General features: G+C 41.8%; 1 protein-coding gene across 5 annotated transcripts in view; it reads right to left on the reverse strand.

Moving 5' to 3' along the window:
• jak2 (Janus kinase 2) overlaps nt 1-20529 on the reverse strand; it is a 118466-nt gene that overhangs the window by 29365 nt on the left and 68572 nt on the right. For all 5 annotated transcript variants that reach the window (XM_062971946.1, XM_062971947.1, XM_003216492.4 and 2 more), the window contains 6 exons: nt 17630-17753; nt 8167-8284; nt 7491-7636; nt 5950-6271; nt 4020-4139; nt 2831-2988 (listed from right to left, as the gene is read on the reverse strand). In XM_062971946.1, coding sequence (XP_062828016.1) covers nt 2831-2988; nt 4020-4139; nt 5950-6271; nt 7491-7636; nt 8167-8284; nt 17630-17753 — 988 coding nt within the window. The remainder of the gene's footprint in view (nt 1-2830; nt 2989-4019; nt 4140-5949; nt 6272-7490; nt 7637-8166; nt 8285-17629; nt 17754-20529) is intronic.

Here is a 20529-nt window from a genome sequence, read left to right on the forward strand (position 1 = left end):
AGACTAATCTGATCTCTTTTTTCGATAGAGTTACGAGTTGGGTCGATACAGGGAATGCTGTGGATGTAGCCTACCTGGATTTCAGTAAGGCCTTCGACAAAGTCCCCCACGACCTTCTGGCAAATAAACTAGTAAAATGTGGGCTAGACAAAACTACGGTTAGGTGGATCTGTAATTGGCTAAGCGAACGAACCCAAAGGGTGCTCACCAATGCGTCGTCTTCATCATGGAAAGAAGTGACAAGTGGAGTGCCGCAGGGCTCCGTCCTGGGCCCAGTTCTGTTCAACTTCTTTATTAACGACTTAGACGAAGGGTTAGAAGGCACGATCATGAAGTTTGCAGATGACACAAAACTGGGAGGGATAGCTAACACTCCAGAAGACAGGAGCAGAATTCAAAACGATCTTGACAGACTAGAGAGATGGGCCGAAACTAACAAAATGAAGTTCAACAGGGACAAATGCAAGATACTTCATTTCGGCAGAAAAAATGGAAATCAAAGATACAGAATGGGGGACGCCTGGCTTGACAGCAGTGTGTGCGAAAAAGACCTTGGAGTCCTCGTGGACAACAAGTTAAACATGAGCCAACAATGTGATGCAGCAGCTAAAAAAGCCAACGGGATTCTGGCCTGCATCAATAGGGGAATAGCGTCTAGATCCAGGGAAGTCATGCTCCCCCTCTATTCTGCCTTGGTCAGACCACACATGGAATACTGCGTCCAATTCTGGGCACCACAGTTGAAGGGAGATGTTGACAAGCTGGAAAGCGTCCAGAGGAGGGCGACTAAAATGATTAAGAGTCTGGAGAACAAGCCCTATGAGGAGCGGCTTAAAGAGCTGGGCATGTTTAGCCTGCAGAAGAGAAGGCTGAGAGGAGACATGATAGCCATGTACAAATATGTGAAGGGAAGTCATAGGGAGGAGGGAGCAAGCTTGTTTTCTGCTGCCCTGCAGACTAGGACACGGAACAATGGCTTCAAACTACAGGAAAGGAGATTCCACCTGAACATCAGGAAGAACTTCCTCACTGTGAGGGCTGTTCGACAGTGGAACTCTCTTCCCCGGGCTGTGGTGGAGGCTCCTTCCTTGGAGGCTTTTAAGCAGAGGCTGGATGGCCATCTGTCGGGGGTGCTTTGAATGCGATTTCCTGCTTCTTGGCAGGGGGTTGGACTGGATGGCCCATGAGGTCTCTTCCAACTCTACTATTCTATAATTCTATGATTTTGGTGCCTCAAATGTTAGCCCAGTTTCTGGCTATGCTGATTCCAAAACTAGAACCAGTTTCCCCCGATCAGCTCCAGTTTCTGAGATACAGAACATATGCCACATAAAGGCAATCCCCGAATTACAAACATCTGACTTACAAGCAACTCACAGTTAAGAACAGGGAGGAGACAACAGGAAGTGAGAGAAATCTACCCCTTGGAAGGGAAATTCACTCCTGAATGAGTTATTATAGGGAAAAGGTGCCACCACTGAAGCTTTCTCACCAATCCTTGTTTCCACAACAAGCCAATTTTTTCAAAGTCTAATTATCACAGGGATAGCAAGTGAGGAAAAATCTTCTAAATCGGGGCACAGACAGCAAAATAAACACTACAGTGGTGTTAACCTTCCCCTCTGCTAATCAAGGCTATATTTGGCTGGAGTTACACTTAAAATGTTACATATATTTGGCTAGAGTTACACTTTAAAATGTACCTGTTCCAACTTACATACACATTCTACTTAATCACAAACCTACAGAATCTTATTCGTAACTTGGAGACCCCCTGTACCATCTTCATCTACTCACCAATAGAAACTCATGATAACCATATCTAAGAAACTAGAGCAGATGCAATCCACCCAATGTAATTTTCTGAATCAGCATCCCAAATAACTCCAGGAACAGGTCTAAAAACCAAGACATTGATCCTCCCCCCCCCCACCCTTGGGCCATGTGATCTGATACTATGTAGATACAAGTATTCCAAAATCCTCCCAAAATTAATATAGGGACTATTTCTGGTCCCAAGATTTTGCATAAGAGATATTAATGTATGCTAAAAACCTGAACCTGGCAAGTAGCTCCCTATAAAAACCAGGTCCTTGGATTTTCAAAAGGGCATGCACCAATACATGACCTACAAGTCTAAAAATGGGCTTAGCTGATCACTGCATACAGGGCACACATCCAAATATATCCAGGCGTACATCAGTTAAGAAAGCCTTTGACAAAGAAGCTCCTTTTTACAAAATATTTTCAAGACTGTCCAATCCACCACGTTTTGGCCTTCAACACTCAGAAATCCTAACAGACGGTAAACTGGCTTGGATTTCTGGGAGTTGTAGGCCAAAATACCTGGAAGGCCACAGGTTGAGAACCACTGGGCTAACTGAAATGTCACTATTGGCACTGAAAGGATGGTACGGGAAGGCTGAAGAAACAGATTTGTAGAATCGGTCTGCAGCAGTTAAGTAATTTCTTCCTCTGATATCAAGTTTGCTGCTAAAGAAGTGGTGCTCAGGAACACATCTGTTTTGTTAACTGAGGTATACCTGCATTTCAACTGGCTATGTCCAAAAATTTGCTTCCTCAATACAAATGCTTTTTAATTGCTTTTAATTATTTGTATTTGCCATGGTTTTAAATTTATTAGGTTTTGTCATGTTATTATAAGCCGCCTTGAGTCCCCTTTGGGAGAATATGGGGTAGAAATAATGTTAATAATAATAATAAATTCCTTTTTTCTGGAGTAGGAAAATTGCCTGTCAAAAAAGTGAAGTGTTTCTCCATGGTATAAAGGCATTCCCCCCCTCAAAGACTTATACAATATGACACTCACGAAATTGGCCCATGGCAGTTGCTCTGGATGCTTTCAAGAACTGAAGGAGGTGCTACTTCTTTACAGAGATAATGGTGGGCATCAGCCGTTAATCTGTAATACCCATCAATTAATGATACAAAAGAAAGGGCATCTTTTAATGAATGAAATTCAGCTTCCTGGGAAGACAAAAAGGGGAAGGGATAATATATCACATTTTTGTAACATGTTTATAAAACTTTTATGAATATTGTAACACCTAATATTTGACCATTTTATCATGCCACTCTTATTCTATGAACGGAAATAAGTTATCAATGGATTACACAATGAAAATGAATTAATTAAATTTTGATAGTGCATTTTGAGACTAGGTTTACTTCAAAAATATCTTCATGCCTAGCAGTGGTATGCTAAGGATTTAGAAAGGCTTCAATATATTTGGCCATGGCTTCAAGTTACGGTAAGACAAGAATGACCTGGATCCAAACCATAGCGAGATAAATTACACTGCAGATTTTTGAATGGAACACAAAGTATCAACATAGACATCTAAACAGGTGGTTGGGTTCTAGTATACTTTCACATAATTGAACATAATTTATAGATTTTTCTCTCCTTCCAGCAGGTTTTGGGGAGCTCTAACATCTAAGAGGCAACATGGAACTTCAGGATGTTGAATGTTTCATCTTCCCTCAGTTTTCCCTTCCCTTTTTGGAACATCATATCTTATGAAGAGATTAAAAAACCCTGAAAGCCAGTATATTTTGTGCAACTATTGTTGCCTACCACAGTATGAATCAGGATTTGATAAATTTGAAGGGTTTTTTAAAACTCCTAGGTCATTGTAGGGTTCTTTGCTGAGCTCAAAACGACCTCCCAATCTGAGTGCAAACAGAACCAGAACACAGGCAATATTGTATTCACACAGTGAATAATAAATAAATAGTAAATATGCATTCTGTCTTTATCGTTAGAAATCTCCGTAAAAACTGAACATGTAGGTTACCTAAATTTGATCATGCACTATATGAATATTACAGGTAAAAAGTCTAATCTAATGAGTTGGTCATCTATTCCATCCCTACGGGATATATATGCACATGCTGCTGTCACTGCATATTGTGACTGAAGATTCATGACATATCAAAGTCATACAAATAATCCAGCTTGGACAAACAAGGTAATAAAAAATGCACTGCCAACATACCAAATTCTTGCTGTCCTGCTTGTGAATGGTTACAATTCTATTCTCTCCAGAACCTTCCTGGTTCGCTTGCTTAATACTGACGTCAATAATGTCTGGGAAATCACAGTAGGTCTGTATGTCCTGCAAAAAATATTCAATTGTTAGTAAACTGTTTAGTCATGTGTGTTTACCAAGATTATGAAAGTCACCAACTCAAAGCAATTGTTAACATTACCAGTCTGGCTTGACAAAATAAGAAACTATGATCTTCTAATGCAAAAATGAGTGACAGGCAGCTTTGTGCTTTAAGGCTCCCATCTCTTTTTCACTCTGGTTTGGGTTCCAAGCTAGATTTCTTTGAGTTATTATTATTATTATATTATTATATATATTTATACCCCACTTTGAGTCCCCTTCAGGGCAGATAAAAGTGGAGAATAAAAAAATATAATCATATAATAATAACAATTTCTCTGTGATATTAGAACTCAGAAAACTGTGGTTTGCCTGAACCCATGGTTTGATCCTCTCTTCTTACTGTCTACAATAGAAATAAGACAGTTTGAACCAAGATATCAAAGGAAATGAAAAGTTTATCCCCCCTGCTAGTTCTTCTCACAAAGAGAGGCAGGCAAGAAATAAAATAATAATAATAATAATAATAATAATAATAATTATTATTATTATTATTATTATTATTCAGAGAGAGCTCTTTTTTGCCATGATAAAACTATATTTTTCTTTATGCCTAAACTGAGCAAATAGTTCCCCCAAAGTGCATTTTTTTTTCATGTCAGGAGCGACCTGAGAAACTGCACGTTGTTTCTGGTGTGAGAGAATTTACCGTCTGCAAGGGCATTGCTCAGGGGACGCCCAGATGTTTTACCATCCTGTGGGAGGCTTCTCTCATGTCCCCGCATGGGAAGCTGGAGCTGACAGACAGGATCTCACCCCGCTCCCTGGATTAAAACTGCCAACCTTTCGGTCAGCAGTCCTACCGGCACAAGGGTTTAACATATTGCGCCACCGGGGAATCCTCCCAAAGTGCAATGAAGGTCCAGTTCAATGTCGCTTCATCAAATATCTCCAAAATGGCCACTTCTAAAGTCCTACCAGACTGCAACAGCCAAATCCATACTGTTTTCTTCAGCAATTATTTTTTTCAACCAATGCCAGCTTGAAGGTGGTATAAGCAGAAGCAGAAAGGGGAACTCTATGGCTGAGCCAAGAAAGAATGAATTTACAGTCAAATGGATCCAAGATCACTATGCTCCTCCACCAGACAGCCCCATTTTCATACTACCATTGAAAAAGACACAGTAGATGCAGTGCTCTCAATTGAGGGATTCAGACATGCTTGCGACTCCATAAATGGGCAATGATGGCCCTCCACATGCTTTTTGGTTTACTACTACTCTTCTGAATCACTGTATCCAATGGTGAGGGATTATAGAAAATACAGTTCGCAACACTGGATATTACTGCTATTCTTTCATCGGCAAGGTAGTCTCCTCTTCTAATATCAGCGCAAAAAAGAGAATGGGATTCTTCGTCACTCAGTTATTTCTGCTGCTAATCTAGTTATTTCTGTAATATTAAAATTAGTAATCTTAAAAGCCTTGGCTGGAATCCTGATAAATACTAGACATGTCAGCATGGATGCCAAGTAACAGCATGCATGTGGAGCTCCCTGCATCAGGAACCTGCATTGCTCAGGCTGCAATGGAGAACTGCAGGTGTATTGAAGCTTTGACCAGCCTCCTATTCCTTTACCATTATACATAACATATCTTTAAAGATACTTTCTTACAAGGATTGGCCTTTGCCAGATCTACTTTCTAATTCACTGCAGAATTATCCATTTCGAATTAGCCAGTTCACATTTTAGCAACTCTGCTTCTATTGACAGCCTTTGTACTAATTAAAGTGAAAGGTTGTTATTAGAGATTACCTGTTCTACCAGTGTTTCACTCTCTTTATGTTTCCCTCTGGAGCACTGAATTCCACCATTTGCACTTATAATAATAGTTGCACAGCGTTCTTCACCGGAAGGCTCTCTGCCAGGCTCCTTGACTTCAAATACTTCAGAGTAGAAGGCAGACTGGAGGGTTTCCAGATTTATGAGATATTTCAGTTTCAAGTTTCTGGCACTTGCGTTGCACTGGCCAAACCTCTGAATGAATCTGCGGAACCTGTACCTTATTCTCTTGCGGGTTAGAATGTGATAATCCTGGATTTTTTCTCTGATACACTTAGGCAAAAACATTTTATAGCTGTGAAGACAAAATCCAAACATAAACAAAACTTATGACTGTGTGTGAGTTAATTTTAAACAGAAGTTGCAAAAAGCATCACCAAGTACTTCTGAGTCCTGAAATAATGCAACTTGAAAGCATGCTGTTCAGAAATCAAGAGGCTAGTCCAGCTTGAGACACTTCAGTGTTGGCATAAAAATATTGATTTAATGTCATTACAACTAGACATGAAATAATAATGGCATTAAAATGGCCTTGAGCTTTCAGGAATCTCACATCTGAACACATTCTGTCACTGGTCAGGGGTAAATCCCTGCAACTTCCTTAGATTTATCTGAAACCTGCCAACCAGTATAGTAGAACGGATAAAATGTCACAGTTATGGTAGTGGAGTTCAGAGCTGAAATCCCACGGATGTCCTTAGGGCTAATCAATATCTTTCAGATTCATCTAAAACAGTGGTTCTCAACCTATGGGTCCCCAGATGTTTTGGCCAACAACTCCCAGAAATCCCAGCCAGTTTAGCAGATGTTAGGATTTCTGGGAGTTGAAGGCCAAAACATCTGGGGACCCACAGGTCGAGAGCTACTGATCTAAAAACAACACGTTCTTTGGAAAAATGGGGTGGGATGACATGCATTCAAATTATTAAGAGGCTCGTATTCCACTTAATGAACAGAGTGGGAATTCCCTAATTTCTGCTTCTCTCTGCATCTCTTTATCACAGCAATTGTTTGAGGGGGTTGTGCAGCGCATATGACATGGAAAATCTTGAAGTGGCAAAAAGGTTCAGAGACTTTCATGGCTTTGTGCAATTATCTTTTTGGATCTAATGCAATCTGAAATCACCATCATTTGTTAAAGATAGTTGAAATATTCCAATACGGTTTATTTTCAAATTCAGATGTTTCCATTTCTTATGACTGTGGAAAACACCCTGAGAGGGATGTTTTCTTACCTTTGTATGAAAAGGATGGGGACTGCATTGTGTATAACCCCCTGCTCCTCCCTGCAACACACCACAGCTATTAGATCACCTTCTATTAGATGTCATCATTTATTGTCTTGAACTGTTCAGTAGATTCTTCTATCTGGTGTCAATATCTAATGGATCAGTTCAAATATTATATCTTGAACACAATAAAGAATGGCCCTCCTACAGTATTCTTACACAATTGGTTTTTATTTGCACAGGTATTTTATATACAGTAGCTAAACACCAGAAAAAAACACATACCTAACAGAATTGTAAATGGATAGTGGGGTTTGGTCCTTTTCTTTGGCCATTCTCATTATATCCAGAACAGCCATGCCAAGACATTCTTCTTGTGTTTCATGAGTAACAGCCATTTTTACCCACCCATGGACAAAGTCTTCTCGCCACTGGATGCAAAAAGAAGTCGGAGAAGACAGTTTGAATATTGACATATATAATTGTTAATGTCAGCAAACTTCTATTGAATCACTTAGAATATATGCTGAACAAGTCTGAGGACTTTATCACACAAGGTCTTAAAAACGAGTTGTGGCAATGTAAACCCGTGCTGGTGAGAGCTGGAACACGCCAGGATGGTCACTCTTCTTATCACACCAATGTTTGCTATAAGCACTTTCAATGACCTGAAAGCAGTTTTAGATTATTATGTCAGCTCAGATGTCACTTCTCCCAACCTGTGCATTGCCTTCTTCGTCCATGCCCCCCTTTCCCCCCAGAAAAAGTGTGCATTTTGCAGGTTTCCTCTATTTTGTGTATTCTGCAAGGGGGGAGTTGCCCTTCTCCCCAAACAGGGAGAAAGTGGGAGTAATGACTTTGCTGATGAGGTCATATCCAGCTGCTTGCCAGAGGTGGAATGAAGAGCAGAAGAGATAGGGGCAGGGGAGCAACCACCAACTAATAAAAAAACCCCTTTTACCTGAGCAAACAAATAAGACATGATGATATCATCAAGCACAGGAGTCTCAGCACCTCGGGAGACACCATAGCGATATGCCCGTGTAGTGTCATTGCAATACCAGTGTGGGAAATAAAACCTGTTAGGAAAGATTCGTCATCATTTATTTATGCTTTTATAACCAAGATCACACATGAGTAAAACAGAGCTTTAAATACTTCCATACAATTTCATTTTGTTATGAAATCCAAATAATTTTGTTTGTTGAAATAGTAGTTTTTTTAGATAGCAAATGCCATGAACTAAGCAAATAATTACTGAACTGAATGGCTGACAATTTACCTGGAATGTATTAGTTCAAATTCAGTGATCATTATTAAAAAAGCAATAACTTGACTCGCACAGCTAGATTAATTTCCAACCTGAAATGAGGTTGTGGTTTCCACAACACTTGGCATTTAATGTTATGATTGAGCCTCATGGCTCTGTTACTGACAGACGTGGGCGTAAGACTCCTCGAGAGTCAGATACTCTCGAGGAGCGAGAAAGAAAAAGACTGCGAGACATTTTTGCAGTACCATCTGACGAAGAGTCTTTTGAGGGGTTTACGGAGAGAATGGAGGAGGGGCTGGTTAGTTCGGAGGAGGATGAGATGGATTGGACTCGGGTAAGGGAGGAATTGGGTGCCACTGGTCATGATGGGATAGAAGATGAATGGGGACTTTCAGGATTAGACCCATGGCTTAGCTGGAGGGATGGGACGGGATCCACAGCTGGAGATGCTGTGGGGCGTAGTCAGAGGTGTTCCAGCTCTGATGAGGAAAGTGATGAGGAAACGCCCGGGTTAAGGAGGACAGCTGACAGTGATGAGGATTTGTAACTGGCATAAAATGGGGCTTGGGAGCAATTGCAAATTGCGTTGGGCAAGGTAATCTGGACAAACGCTTGGGATCTGTGTGGGACGCTTTCCTGAAGACTGGTGTGTTTTCCTGTGCTGAGACGTAAGTTGTTTTTGGAATTCAGGGTCAGACGGCGGGAGGAATTGTGTGGGCATTTGTTTGTGCAAACCTGTGCTTACTCTTATTAGCTTGACCTTCCGTCGTCTTCTTGACGGACGCCATCTCCTGCTTTGAAAACTCGGATTGAACTGACCATGGCTTGCCTTCCCCCTTCTGGACTTGGAAACTACAAACGTCTACTTCTGGCTTTGAACCACGGAAAGGAACTGGGTCTACTCTTCTGCTACAATCCTTGGCTGATCTGTTCGTGTTGGAAATCCTGTCTGCTGTGTGTGTGGGAGCGACGCAAGTTCCTCTAAGCACAGTGTTGGCAGCAGAGAGGAATCTGCTGCCAATTAGTTGCATTCTTTTGTATCTTGTGTTCCTCGGCTTTTGTTTTGTTTACCCTCAGGCTGAAGCAAGCAGTTTGTTTTTACCCGGATTAAACTTCGGTTTAATCCGGTTTATCTTTTGTACATTTTTTCCTTGTCCCTTTTTTGCTCCTAAAGGCTAAAATTGCCTGGCCCTTGTGTTTTACGGGCATTTTTGAGTTCTGTAATTAAATAAACTCTGTTATCTTGAACCTTGTGGCGTTCTGTCCTTGACAGATTGCCCAACGCCATTAAAAAGTTTATTGCAGCAATAAACCCGTCAGGAAGACGATGGATGAGTTAAGAGCCAAATTTGACCAATTACAAACGGCTTTTACCGTCAGCCAAGCTGCTCATACTGTGAAAGGACATGTTTTGACACCTGAACGCTTTGATGGGACCAGGTGCAAGTTGCTAACCTTTTTGGCACAAGTGGAGCTTTATTTTTCCCAGCTCAGTGCTCATGCCTTTCCTACAGACACTAGCAAGGTGGCATTTATTTTGAGTTTGTTGACCGGTCCCGCAGGACAATGGGCCACTAATTTAATTTTGGGAAATGACCCAGTCAAAGACAATTTGGATAATTTCAAAAAGTTATTAATTGACACTTTTGGGGATCCTCTCCGCACGGAGAATGCTGGGTGGGCTCTGTATCGGTTGAAACAGGGAAAGGGGACTGTTTTGGATTACTTAAATAAGTTTAACTTGTATCGCCACCAGCTGGATTGGGGGGAAAATGCATTCATGCTTTTATTTACTGCCGGCTTAAGTGATATGCTCCAGGATGAATTAGCACGCTTGGAGCCGGCTGAAAATTGGGATGCCTTAGTAGCTAAGGTGCTGCGTTTAGACGCAAGGTTCGAGGCTCGTAGACACTCGAAAGCAATGTGTGCGCCACCCATGCATATTACCAGGGCACCTGTGGTGATGGGGGAAGAGCCTATGGAGCTTGGGGTCTTTAAGAAGCTGTCTACAGAGGAAAAGAGCCGTAGGAGGCAGCTGGGTTTGTGTTTGTACTGTGGGAATGCGGGGCATTTTGCCAAGACCTGTAATGTGAAACCTTCCCAGCTTTCGGGAAAAGGCCAGCCCTAGTGCGACGTGAGTCCAACGCACTAGGGCTCCTCAAGCAGTCAACTGAGGGGAGGAAGCATGTTTTCGTACCCATTACATTATCTGTTGGGGGAAGGGAACTTGTTTCCACTTTGGCACTGCTGGACTCAGGGGCTACGGTCTCTTATGTAGATATTGAGTTTGCTAGGAAGCATGGCATTCCTAGAGTGCGCAAAGCATGCGACGTGTGGGTGGAAGGAGCAGATGGGAGACTGCTGGAGACTGGGGTGGTTAACCATGAAACCTCAGCAGTAATGTGGGAGGTGCAGGGAGTAACGGGAACGTTTGTGTGGGATATTACAAGCTTGCCTAGATATGACGTGATCCTGGGGATGGATTGGCTAGCTGTAGTAAATCCACAAGTAGATTGGGCGACACGTAAAGTAACCTTAAAGAGGCAGGACTGTTGCATTCTGAATGTTACTCAATCTGATATGGAGGGAGTGCCTGCTGAGTATGGGGAGTTCTCTGATGTGTTTTGTAAAAGAGAAGCGGACAAATTACCACCGCACAGGCCATATGATTGCGCCATCAAGTTAGCAGAAGGTGCGAAATTGCCAGCAGGAAGGCTGTATGCCTTGACTGTACCGGAAAGGCAAGCTTTGCGGGAGTTTCTAGATGAAAATTTAGCCAAGGGGTTTATTCGCCCATCTAGTTCACCAACTGCGGCACCAGTATTTTTTGTAGCCAAAAAGACTGGGGAACTTAGGCTGGTCTGCGACTATCGGATCCTAAACAAATACACCATTCGGGATAGGTACCCGCTACCTTTAATCTCGGAACTATTATCAAGGGTGCAAGGGGCTAAGGTCTTTACCAAGCTTGACCTGCGGGGGGCATATAACTTAATCCGTATACGGGAAGGGGATGAATGGAAGACGGCTTTTAACACGTGTTTCGGATGCCACGAGTTCCGAGTCATGCCTTTCGGACTTTGCAATGCTCCCGCGGTCTTCCAGAGGTTCATGAACGATGTGTTCAGGGACCTAATTGACCAATTTTTAGTGATTTATTTGGATGATATCTTGATTTTTTCTAAGGACGAGAAAGAACATCGTCAACATGTCAAGCAGGTTCTGCACCGTCTGCGGGCTAATGGGCTTTTCGCCAAGGCTTCCAAGTGCGTCTTTCATGTGCCTGAAGTGGAGTTCCTAGGTCATGTAGTGTCAGGTAGGGAACTTAAAATGGACCCACATAAGGTTGACGCCGTCAACTCATGGCAGGAGCTTAAGACTAAGAAGGATGTACAAAGGTTCTTAGGTTTCGCTAACTACTACCGGGAGTTTATTCCGAACTTTGCAAAGCTCACGGTACCTTTGACGCAGCTCCTGCGTAAGAAACAGCCATTTGTGTGGGGGCGGGAAGCTCACGATGCGTTTCTACAACTTAAGTCTAGTTTTCAATCGGATAACATACTAACACATCCTGATGTTGACAAACCGTTCGTGGTAGAAGCGGACGCTTCTAGCTACGCGTTGGGGGCTGTATTGTCTCAGAAGGATTCCTCGGGGACCTTGCGTCCCTGTGGATTTTACTCGCGGCAACTAACACCCTTCGAGCAGAACTATACCATATGGGAGAAGGAGTTGTTGGCGATTAAAGTGGCGTTTGAGGTGTGGCGGCACTGGCTTGAAGGGGCACGGCACCAGATCGTGGTCAGATCTGATCACAAGAACTTAGAGCACTTGCAAACAGCAAAGAAGTTAAACCAGCGTCAAATTCGATGGGCTTTGTTTTTCTCCAGGTTTAACTTCAAGGTGCAGTTCGTGGAGGGGAAGGCAAACTTGCGGGCCGATGCTTTATCCCGCAAGCCGGAGTTTAAGACCAATGAGCAGGTAGTATGTCAGACCATCTTGCCTACTGCCTCTCTATGTGTTGTAGACAATGAGCTCGGGTTACATGACCAGATCCTTGAGGCTCAGAGGGATGATGTGTGGACTCAGGAACAACTGATGCTGCTATCAGCAGGTAACCGTACAATACTGCCGCATCTACAGGATCAAGACGGAGTATTGGTACGCAGGGGGCAGGTTTACGTACCAGTGGGGGCCCTCAGGTTGGAGGTGATTAGAGCCCACCATGACGAACCCATGGCTGGGCACTTTGGCAGGTTCAAGACCGTACAGCTTATCACCAGGAGCTACTGGTGGCCAAAGATGCGGCAAGACATTTTGCGCTTTTGTGACAGCTGCGCTGTTTGCCAGCAGAGTAAGATGCCTGTTGGGCGCCCTAGAGGGTTGTTGTCGTCTCTACCTGTTCCAGAGAGGCCATGGCAAATCATTTCCATGGATTTTATTTCGGATTTACCTAAGTCTGGGGGTTATACTTGTATTTGGGTGGTGGTGGATTTATTTAGCAAACTGGCTCATTTTATTCCTTGTTCAACCATTCCGGCGGCCCCTACGTTGGCCTTACTATTTACTAAGCACATCTATCGTTTGCACGGAGCACCCGAGGTGATTATTTCAGATAGGGCTCCGCAATTTGTGTCACGCTTTTGGAAACACTTCCATGAGTGCTTAGGGACTAAGTTAAACGTTTCTTCAGCTTTTCATCCACAAACGGATGGACAGTCTGAACGGGTTAATGGGCTCTTAGAGCAGTACTTGCGTTGTTTTTGCTTGGATCAACCCACGGCTTGGGTGAAGTGGTTACCGGTGGCTGAGTTCGCTTACAACAATGCGGTGCACGCGTCTAGTCAGCATACGCCATTTGAGCTAACTTATGGTTTTCACCCACGGGGAGGTGTGGCGCCGTCGACCAATGTGGTCTCTTCGGACCCTGTGTACCGCTCTTCGGAAATGGCTGCATTGCATGATGTTGCCCGTCGCTTACTGTTGGAAGCTAAGGCAACACAAAAGACTCAGGCTGACCGCCACAGGCAGGCAGGGGAGGAGTTGGAAGAAGGGGATTTGGTGTGGTTATCTTCCAAACATATTAAACAGGCTGGGGGAAAGTTTGCGCCTCGGTATTTGGGTCCCTTTCCTATCGTTAAAAAGATTTCTTCCGTTGCGTTTCGTTTGCGTTTACCGTCTAGTTTAAAGGTCCATCCAGTCTTCCATCGTTCGCTGTTGAAACTAGATACCTCTAGTCGTCGTGGTGCTATAGCGGAGGGTATTACTGCCACTTCTCCGCCATCGGGGGAGGAGGCCTTTGTGAGAGGGGATAGTGTTATGATTGAGCCTCATGGCTCTGTTACTGACAGACATGGGCGTAAGACTCCTCGAGAGTCAGATACTCTCGAGGAGCGAGAAAGAAAAAGACTACGAGACATTTTTGCAGCACCATCTGACGAAGAGTCTTTTGAGGGGTTTACGGAGAGAATGGAGGAGGGGCTGGTTAGTTCGGAGGAGGATGAGATGGATTGGACTCGGGTAAGGGAGGAATTGGGTGCCACTGGTCATGATGGGATAGAAGATGAATGGGGACTTTCAGGATTAGACCCATGGCTTAGCTGGAGGGATGGGACGGGATCCACAGCTGGAGATGCTGTGGGGCGTAGTCAGAGGTGTTCCAGCTCTGATGAGGAAAGTGATGAGGAAACGCCCGGGTTAAGGAGGACAGCTGACAGTGATGAGGATTTGTAACTGGCATAAAATGGGGCTTGGGAGCAATTGCAAATTGCGTTGGGCAAGGTAATCTGGACAAACGCTTGGGATCTGTGTGGGACGCTTTCCTGAAGACTGGTGTGTTTTCCTGTGCTGAGACGTAAGTTGTTTTTGGAATTCAGGGTCAGACGGCGGGAGGAATTGTGTGGGCATTTGTTTGTGCAAACCTGTGCTTACTCTTATTAGCTTGACCTTCCGTCGTCTTCTTGACGGACGCCATCTCCTGCTTTGAAAACTCGGATTGAACTGACCACGGCTTGCCTTCCCCCTTCTGGACTTGGAAACTACAAACGTCTACTTCTGGCTTTGAACCACGGAAAGGAACTGGGTCTACTCTTCTGCTACAATCCTTGGCTGATCTGTTCGTGTTGGAAATCCTGTCTGCTGTGTGTGTGGGAGCGACGCAAGTTCCTCTAAGCACAGTGTTGGCAGCAGAGAGGAATCTGCTGCCAATTAGTTGCATTCTTTTGTATCTTGTGTTCCTCGGCTTTTGTTTTGTTTACCCTCAGGCTGAAGCAAGCAGTTTGTTTTTACCCGGATTAAACTTCGGTTTAATCCGGTTTATCTTTTGTACATTTTTTCCTTGTCCCTTTTTTGCTCCTAAAGGCTAAAATTGCCTGGCCCTTGTGTTTTACGGGCATTTTTGAGTTCTGTAATTAAATAAACTCTGTTATCTTGAACCTTGTGGCGTTCTGTCCTTGACATTTAATCAATAAAGGACCAACATGTATATTGTCCTTTCATCATCAAGTATTTGATTAATTTATTGGAATACAAAATAAGTCCCAGAAGAATTTTGTTAATTATAGAAACTGTCATCTAGAAGGAGTTTAGCTTCTCCCAATTTGCAGATCACTATTACAAAGTGGGACTATTGTAAGAAAAAAATGTTGTTGTTTTGCGTATTAAGATCATTTCTGACTTATGGTGACCCTATCACAGAGTCTTCTGGGGCTGTATATGACTAGTCTAGGGTCACCCAATGTGCTTCCACGGCTAAGCAGGATTCAAACCATGTTCTTCAGAGTCACAGTCCAACACTCAACTCACTAAGTCACACTATCTACACATAAAAGCATGATCGTTTTTGTATTGTTCTGCACACTAAGCATGTTGTTGGGAATAGAAAGTAATTGGAACTCGGGTATGGAGGATCTTGGGCTTCACGACGACTTTGAAGGATATATGGCAGAAGGAATGGCACATGGCTAAAAGAAAAAAATTCCCTAGAGAAACACTGTTGGGGAAGTATCATGTTGCATGCCTAAGGAAAGTTTTTGTGTGCTTGGAGCTTTAAGCCAAAAACAATGTTAGTCATCCTCTTTCCAGCTGGAACTGTGTCTTTCCTTTCCGTTAAATATTTTGCCCTGTGCTTCCAATACAATACTACTACCTTGTTTCCCCCAAAATAAGACAGGGTCTTATATTAATTTTTGCTCCAAAAGATGTGTTAGAGCTTGTTTGCGGGGGCAGTCTTATTTTTCCAAATTGACTGTTTAAATGAACTATATTTAGAGCTTTTTACAAAAATACAGCATATATTTCAAGCATCCTCAGAAATGCTGAGAAATCAGGATAGGTCTTATTTTCAGAGTAGGTCTTATTTTTGGGAAACAGTAAGTGAGACCGCACATATTTTGTAATTTGAATTGTATATACCACATTACACTACATGATTATGGCACAAACTTTTGTTACAGAGAGTTTGAGTGCATACAGATATATATTGCTGTATAGGCATTCACTCATATGTTAGTGTGGTCAGAATCAATGGCCAGCTGCAAAGATTGCACAGGAGAGAAATAAAAGTGAAATTTAGAGAGCTGGGTTTTGGTGTCCTTGTTAGCATTGTGGCCAAACACCAGAAGTTGCCCAGTGTAGAGGAAGAATCCATTTATGTCAGTGACCTTGTTTGATACTTTTTGCGAACTGGACGAGAGGAATTTTTCTCTCCTTCAAAACTGCTTCCACATTCTCAAACTTTGGGGGGCACACAAACTTAGACTTTTTTTAAAAAAATATATGCTTTTCTATAACTCTTTCTTCAATCTCTGGTGTACATCCCAGCTTAGGTGACCCATATTGCTATCAATGGGGAGTTTGATCACTGGGCAGGGGGTAGTTTGGGGGCAATTCTATCATTGGCTGTGAAGGTGTGCTGTGAAAGGGCCCCATCAACAAAGGGGATGGAATGCTTCTCTTGATGTATATGATCTAATGCATCATTTGCCACCAATCAAGCTTAAAGCAATTAACATCTGTAAATATTCAGCAACACAAAAACTCTTAGGGAGTCTGTGAATGACACCTAGTTCCAGAAGAAGACAGAAACCACATTTGTTTTATCTCTCATCCTGAAATTTACATGTTAAAACGTTTCACACTTCCAAGGAAGTCCTCCTTTTAACAGTACACTATAAGACCCCCCATACTTGCAGGATCCATATTCAATTTCACTTACCCATGCTGGGGGCAGGGGGAGATAAATTGTCTTCCAGAACAATCATATGATATGCTTCCCTAGAGGATACCACAAAGGCATGCTGGAGTACTTAGCAAATGTCTAGAGGGGTAATTCTCTAGGAACCTCTACATCAGTGGTTCTCAACCTGTGGGTCCCCAGGTGTTTTGGCCTACAGCTCCCACAAATCCCAGCCTGTTTACCAGCTGTTAAGATTTCTGGGAGGTGAAGGCCAAAACATATGGGGACTCACAGGTTGAGAACCACTGCTCTACATCCTCCAGCACCACTCTATGGGATGCTGTAACTGGAAATAATAAATTTTAATGGCTTTCTAAATTCTCTGCAGTTTCTAGAAACTGCAGTCCACCCGGAAACTGATCCCTCAAAGATACGGAGGTCTTATGGTAATAAATTTTCAACAAAAAAAATAACACTGTATTTTGGTCTTGTTTAAATATTATAGAAACAGCATATATGTTTCTGTGTTCTTGTAGGAGGGTTTCCTACAACAATATACTGTACAAACACATTGTACACCTGAAACCACTTAGTATCAAATATTGGACACTATCAATTTTCCAACAGAAATCTCCTTGGAAATAATCTCAGGTGAAAAATCTAATCTGTGTGACGTAGCAAAAGGAATGCAAATACACATTTACAAATGAGATTGCAGATGCAATACACCAATGTTACACGTGCCACACAGTTTGTGGAGACCAAGGTATTAAGTCATGTGAAAAGGATGGATGTAAAAGAAAAAAGAAAAAAGAAAAACAAGGAAAAATTCCATTATTTCTACTGTGAACTCCTCTAACAGTTGAATGTCAATAAAAACGCAAGAAATGAAAGAACTGCTACAATCACATTCTACTCCTCTAGATGTTTTTAAAAGTAATTAAAATACAATTCTTTATACACATCAAGGCCCACCTTATTCGGTAGAGTACCGTCAGTGTGGCTGATCCCTCTATTTGGAAGGCGTGGTTTGGAGGATACCAGCATCGGTCTGCCTGGTTCATGAGTGCAAACATGTTGTGGTACACAGGCAAGATACCTATCGATGGAAGAAGACATTTTAGTTGTAGGGTCCTTCACACAGAACTACTACTTATTTTTAAAAAGGTATCGCTAAGTGTTGCTGAACTACAAAACCACAAATTTTAGTATCTTCTACAATTATATGTCAAAGACTACTGTGGAAAAGCTGAAGAAAGCAATCAGTTGCATTACACTGTATGTTGTTACACTGTATGTTATTCCTGGTGAAAGAAAGAAAAACAAACCTTTTCCCACAGGGAGTAAGCATTTTGATCTTAGTAAGAACCAGGCATTCCTACAATATTTTTTTCTAATTAAGAAAATGCATTGACACTGAGATTAGTTGTTCATTTGCCAATACAATAGGATCTCTGCATTCGTATTAGGGGCGCAGAATGCCTGCAAAAGAAAAAATGCAAACAAAACCCCCACCTTTTTTTAAACCTGGGAGAATACTTGTCTAGGAATCTTTGGATGACCTCAAAATGCCCAGAAAAGTGTTTTCTTTGGTAATCTCCAGGTCCTCTAGTACAACCTCTGGCAGATATAGACCATGCAGTAATGGAGGATTTAGAGCAGGGATGTCCAACATTTTAGCTTCACATTGGAAGAAGGAGAATTGTCTTGGGCCACACATAAAGGCACTAACAAGAGCTGATGAGCAAAAAAAAAGTCCATGCAATTTTTCTGTGATATCCACCACCACAGATAAGCAAACAAAAAAGTACTCACATAATAATCATAATTATGCACCACCCTGTTTGGAAGATCTTTTAAAATCGCTGAGAATGTTTACATGTTTCCAATTATAATGTAACTTACAGATATTTGTGGATGTAACATACTCTGATTATCCTATTCTTCTGCCTACAAAATTCGTTCTCAAGATCCATTCAATTGAGTTACATACACACACAAACACACAAAAGATAACCCAAAAATATAAGTTTTAAGTAAATGTATGATTTTGTGTTTGTCCGCATTCATAGGCATGCTGGGCTGCAGGCAGCCTGTGGGCCATGGGTTGGACAATCCTGATCTAAAGTTTCCTAGAGAGAACACATCAAACAATACATGAATAAATAAATTAGCAAAAGTTAAATCCACAAATGTGGAAGGCCAACTATACACACAAGTAAAGACCATGATTTATAGTGCCCAACATTTAGTACATGTTGGGTTGTACAGACAGACAGCAGCTCTTACTTATAATAGCATTATTTCCAGTTACTGCAAGTGTTCACTGGCTGACACACATTTTGCTGCCTCAAATGTTAGTCCTCTTTCAGGGTATATTTGACCTGCTAATTCCAAAAAATGACACCAGTATTCCCCTACCAGCTCTAGTTTTTGAGATACAGAACATATGCCACATACCAGTCTTTATTTATTTACCATATTTGTATCCTGCCTTTCTCAACCTCTGGGGGGACTCAAGGCGGCTTAGAAACAGCACTACATAGTGCCTACAGCATAAAACATGAAAAAGTTACATTAAAATTAAAATAAGCATACATAAAAGATATCTAAATACAATCCAATGTTAAGACACAGCATCCAAAAAGCAAGGTCTAAGGCCGATCCAGAGTCAATTGCACGATTTCAAATAAACTTATTGCACGACTACTTCTCAAAGGCTTGCTCCCATTTGCCCATAAAAAAGCATAATGATATCTATGAAATTAGGGTAGATGCAATTTACGGAATCAGAGCCTGAAATAACCCAGGAATAGGCTAAAAGCCAAGACACCAAGAAAAAACATAGTTTTGTGTTAGGCTGTGTTATGGTTGCATTATAAATACAGTACAGTCTCACTTATCCAACATAAACTGGCCGGCAGAACGTTGGATAAGCAAATATGTTGGATAATAAGGAGGGATTAAGGAAAAGCCTATTAAACATCAAATTAGGTTATGATTTTACAAATTAAGCACCAAAACATCATGTTATACAACAAATTTGACAGAAAAAGTAGTTCAATACGAAGTAATTACTGTATTTACGAATTTAGCAACAAAATATCACAATTTATTGAAAACATAGACTACAAAAATGCGTTGGATAATCCAGAACGTTGGATAAGCGAGTGTTGGATAAGTGAGACTCTACTGTAGTTCGGTCTCTCTCTCTCTCTCTCTCTCTCTCTCTCTTTGCCTGCTTGACACAAAGGGCATGGACGTTGAAAACAGAGAAATTATGACTACTCATAGGTAGAATGAGTGATATAACATCACGACAAAGCAAGACTGGGGAATTCAAGGAAGAAAAAAAATTGTCTCTCATGGGGATAAAAAACCAAATGTGCCTCTAAAGCAATCAGATCCAAATGATTTAAAGGAAAAGCAATCACTTGTCACATATTTACTTGCTGAGAAAAAAGGTGATTCAGTTGCGAGTCACTTTGGACAACAGCAGTCTTGAACAACATCCAGAGAGATGAGGCTTTCAAAAAGAATCCTTTCTTGTAAATCCAGAAGAATTGCAAAATTTGCTGACATTCCTTGGACTGGAATGCAGCTTGAAAAAGCAACTCAGCAGATGATTTGCAAGTCATGGAAAGTCACAGCCCATAAAACTTTTTATGTGAAATGAAAACATATTTCTTTCATATAGAAACACCCTGAAATGATAACTAAAGCGCTAGCCATCTTTTATTAACAGCCATGATGTCAAAAGGAATTTCATTTCTTTTAACAGACCCAATTGTGCTTCTAAATGAATAAATCCAATTATGTTGGATGTGGTTTTTCCATCTTATATACAAAGTGCTGTATAGCTACTGTAAATAACA

This window comes from Anolis carolinensis, chromosome 2 (genome assembly GCF_035594765.1).
Source record: "Anolis carolinensis isolate JA03-04 chromosome 2, rAnoCar3.1.pri, whole genome shotgun sequence".
Classification (NCBI taxonomy): Eukaryota; Metazoa; Chordata; class Lepidosauria; order Squamata; family Dactyloidae; genus Anolis; species Anolis carolinensis.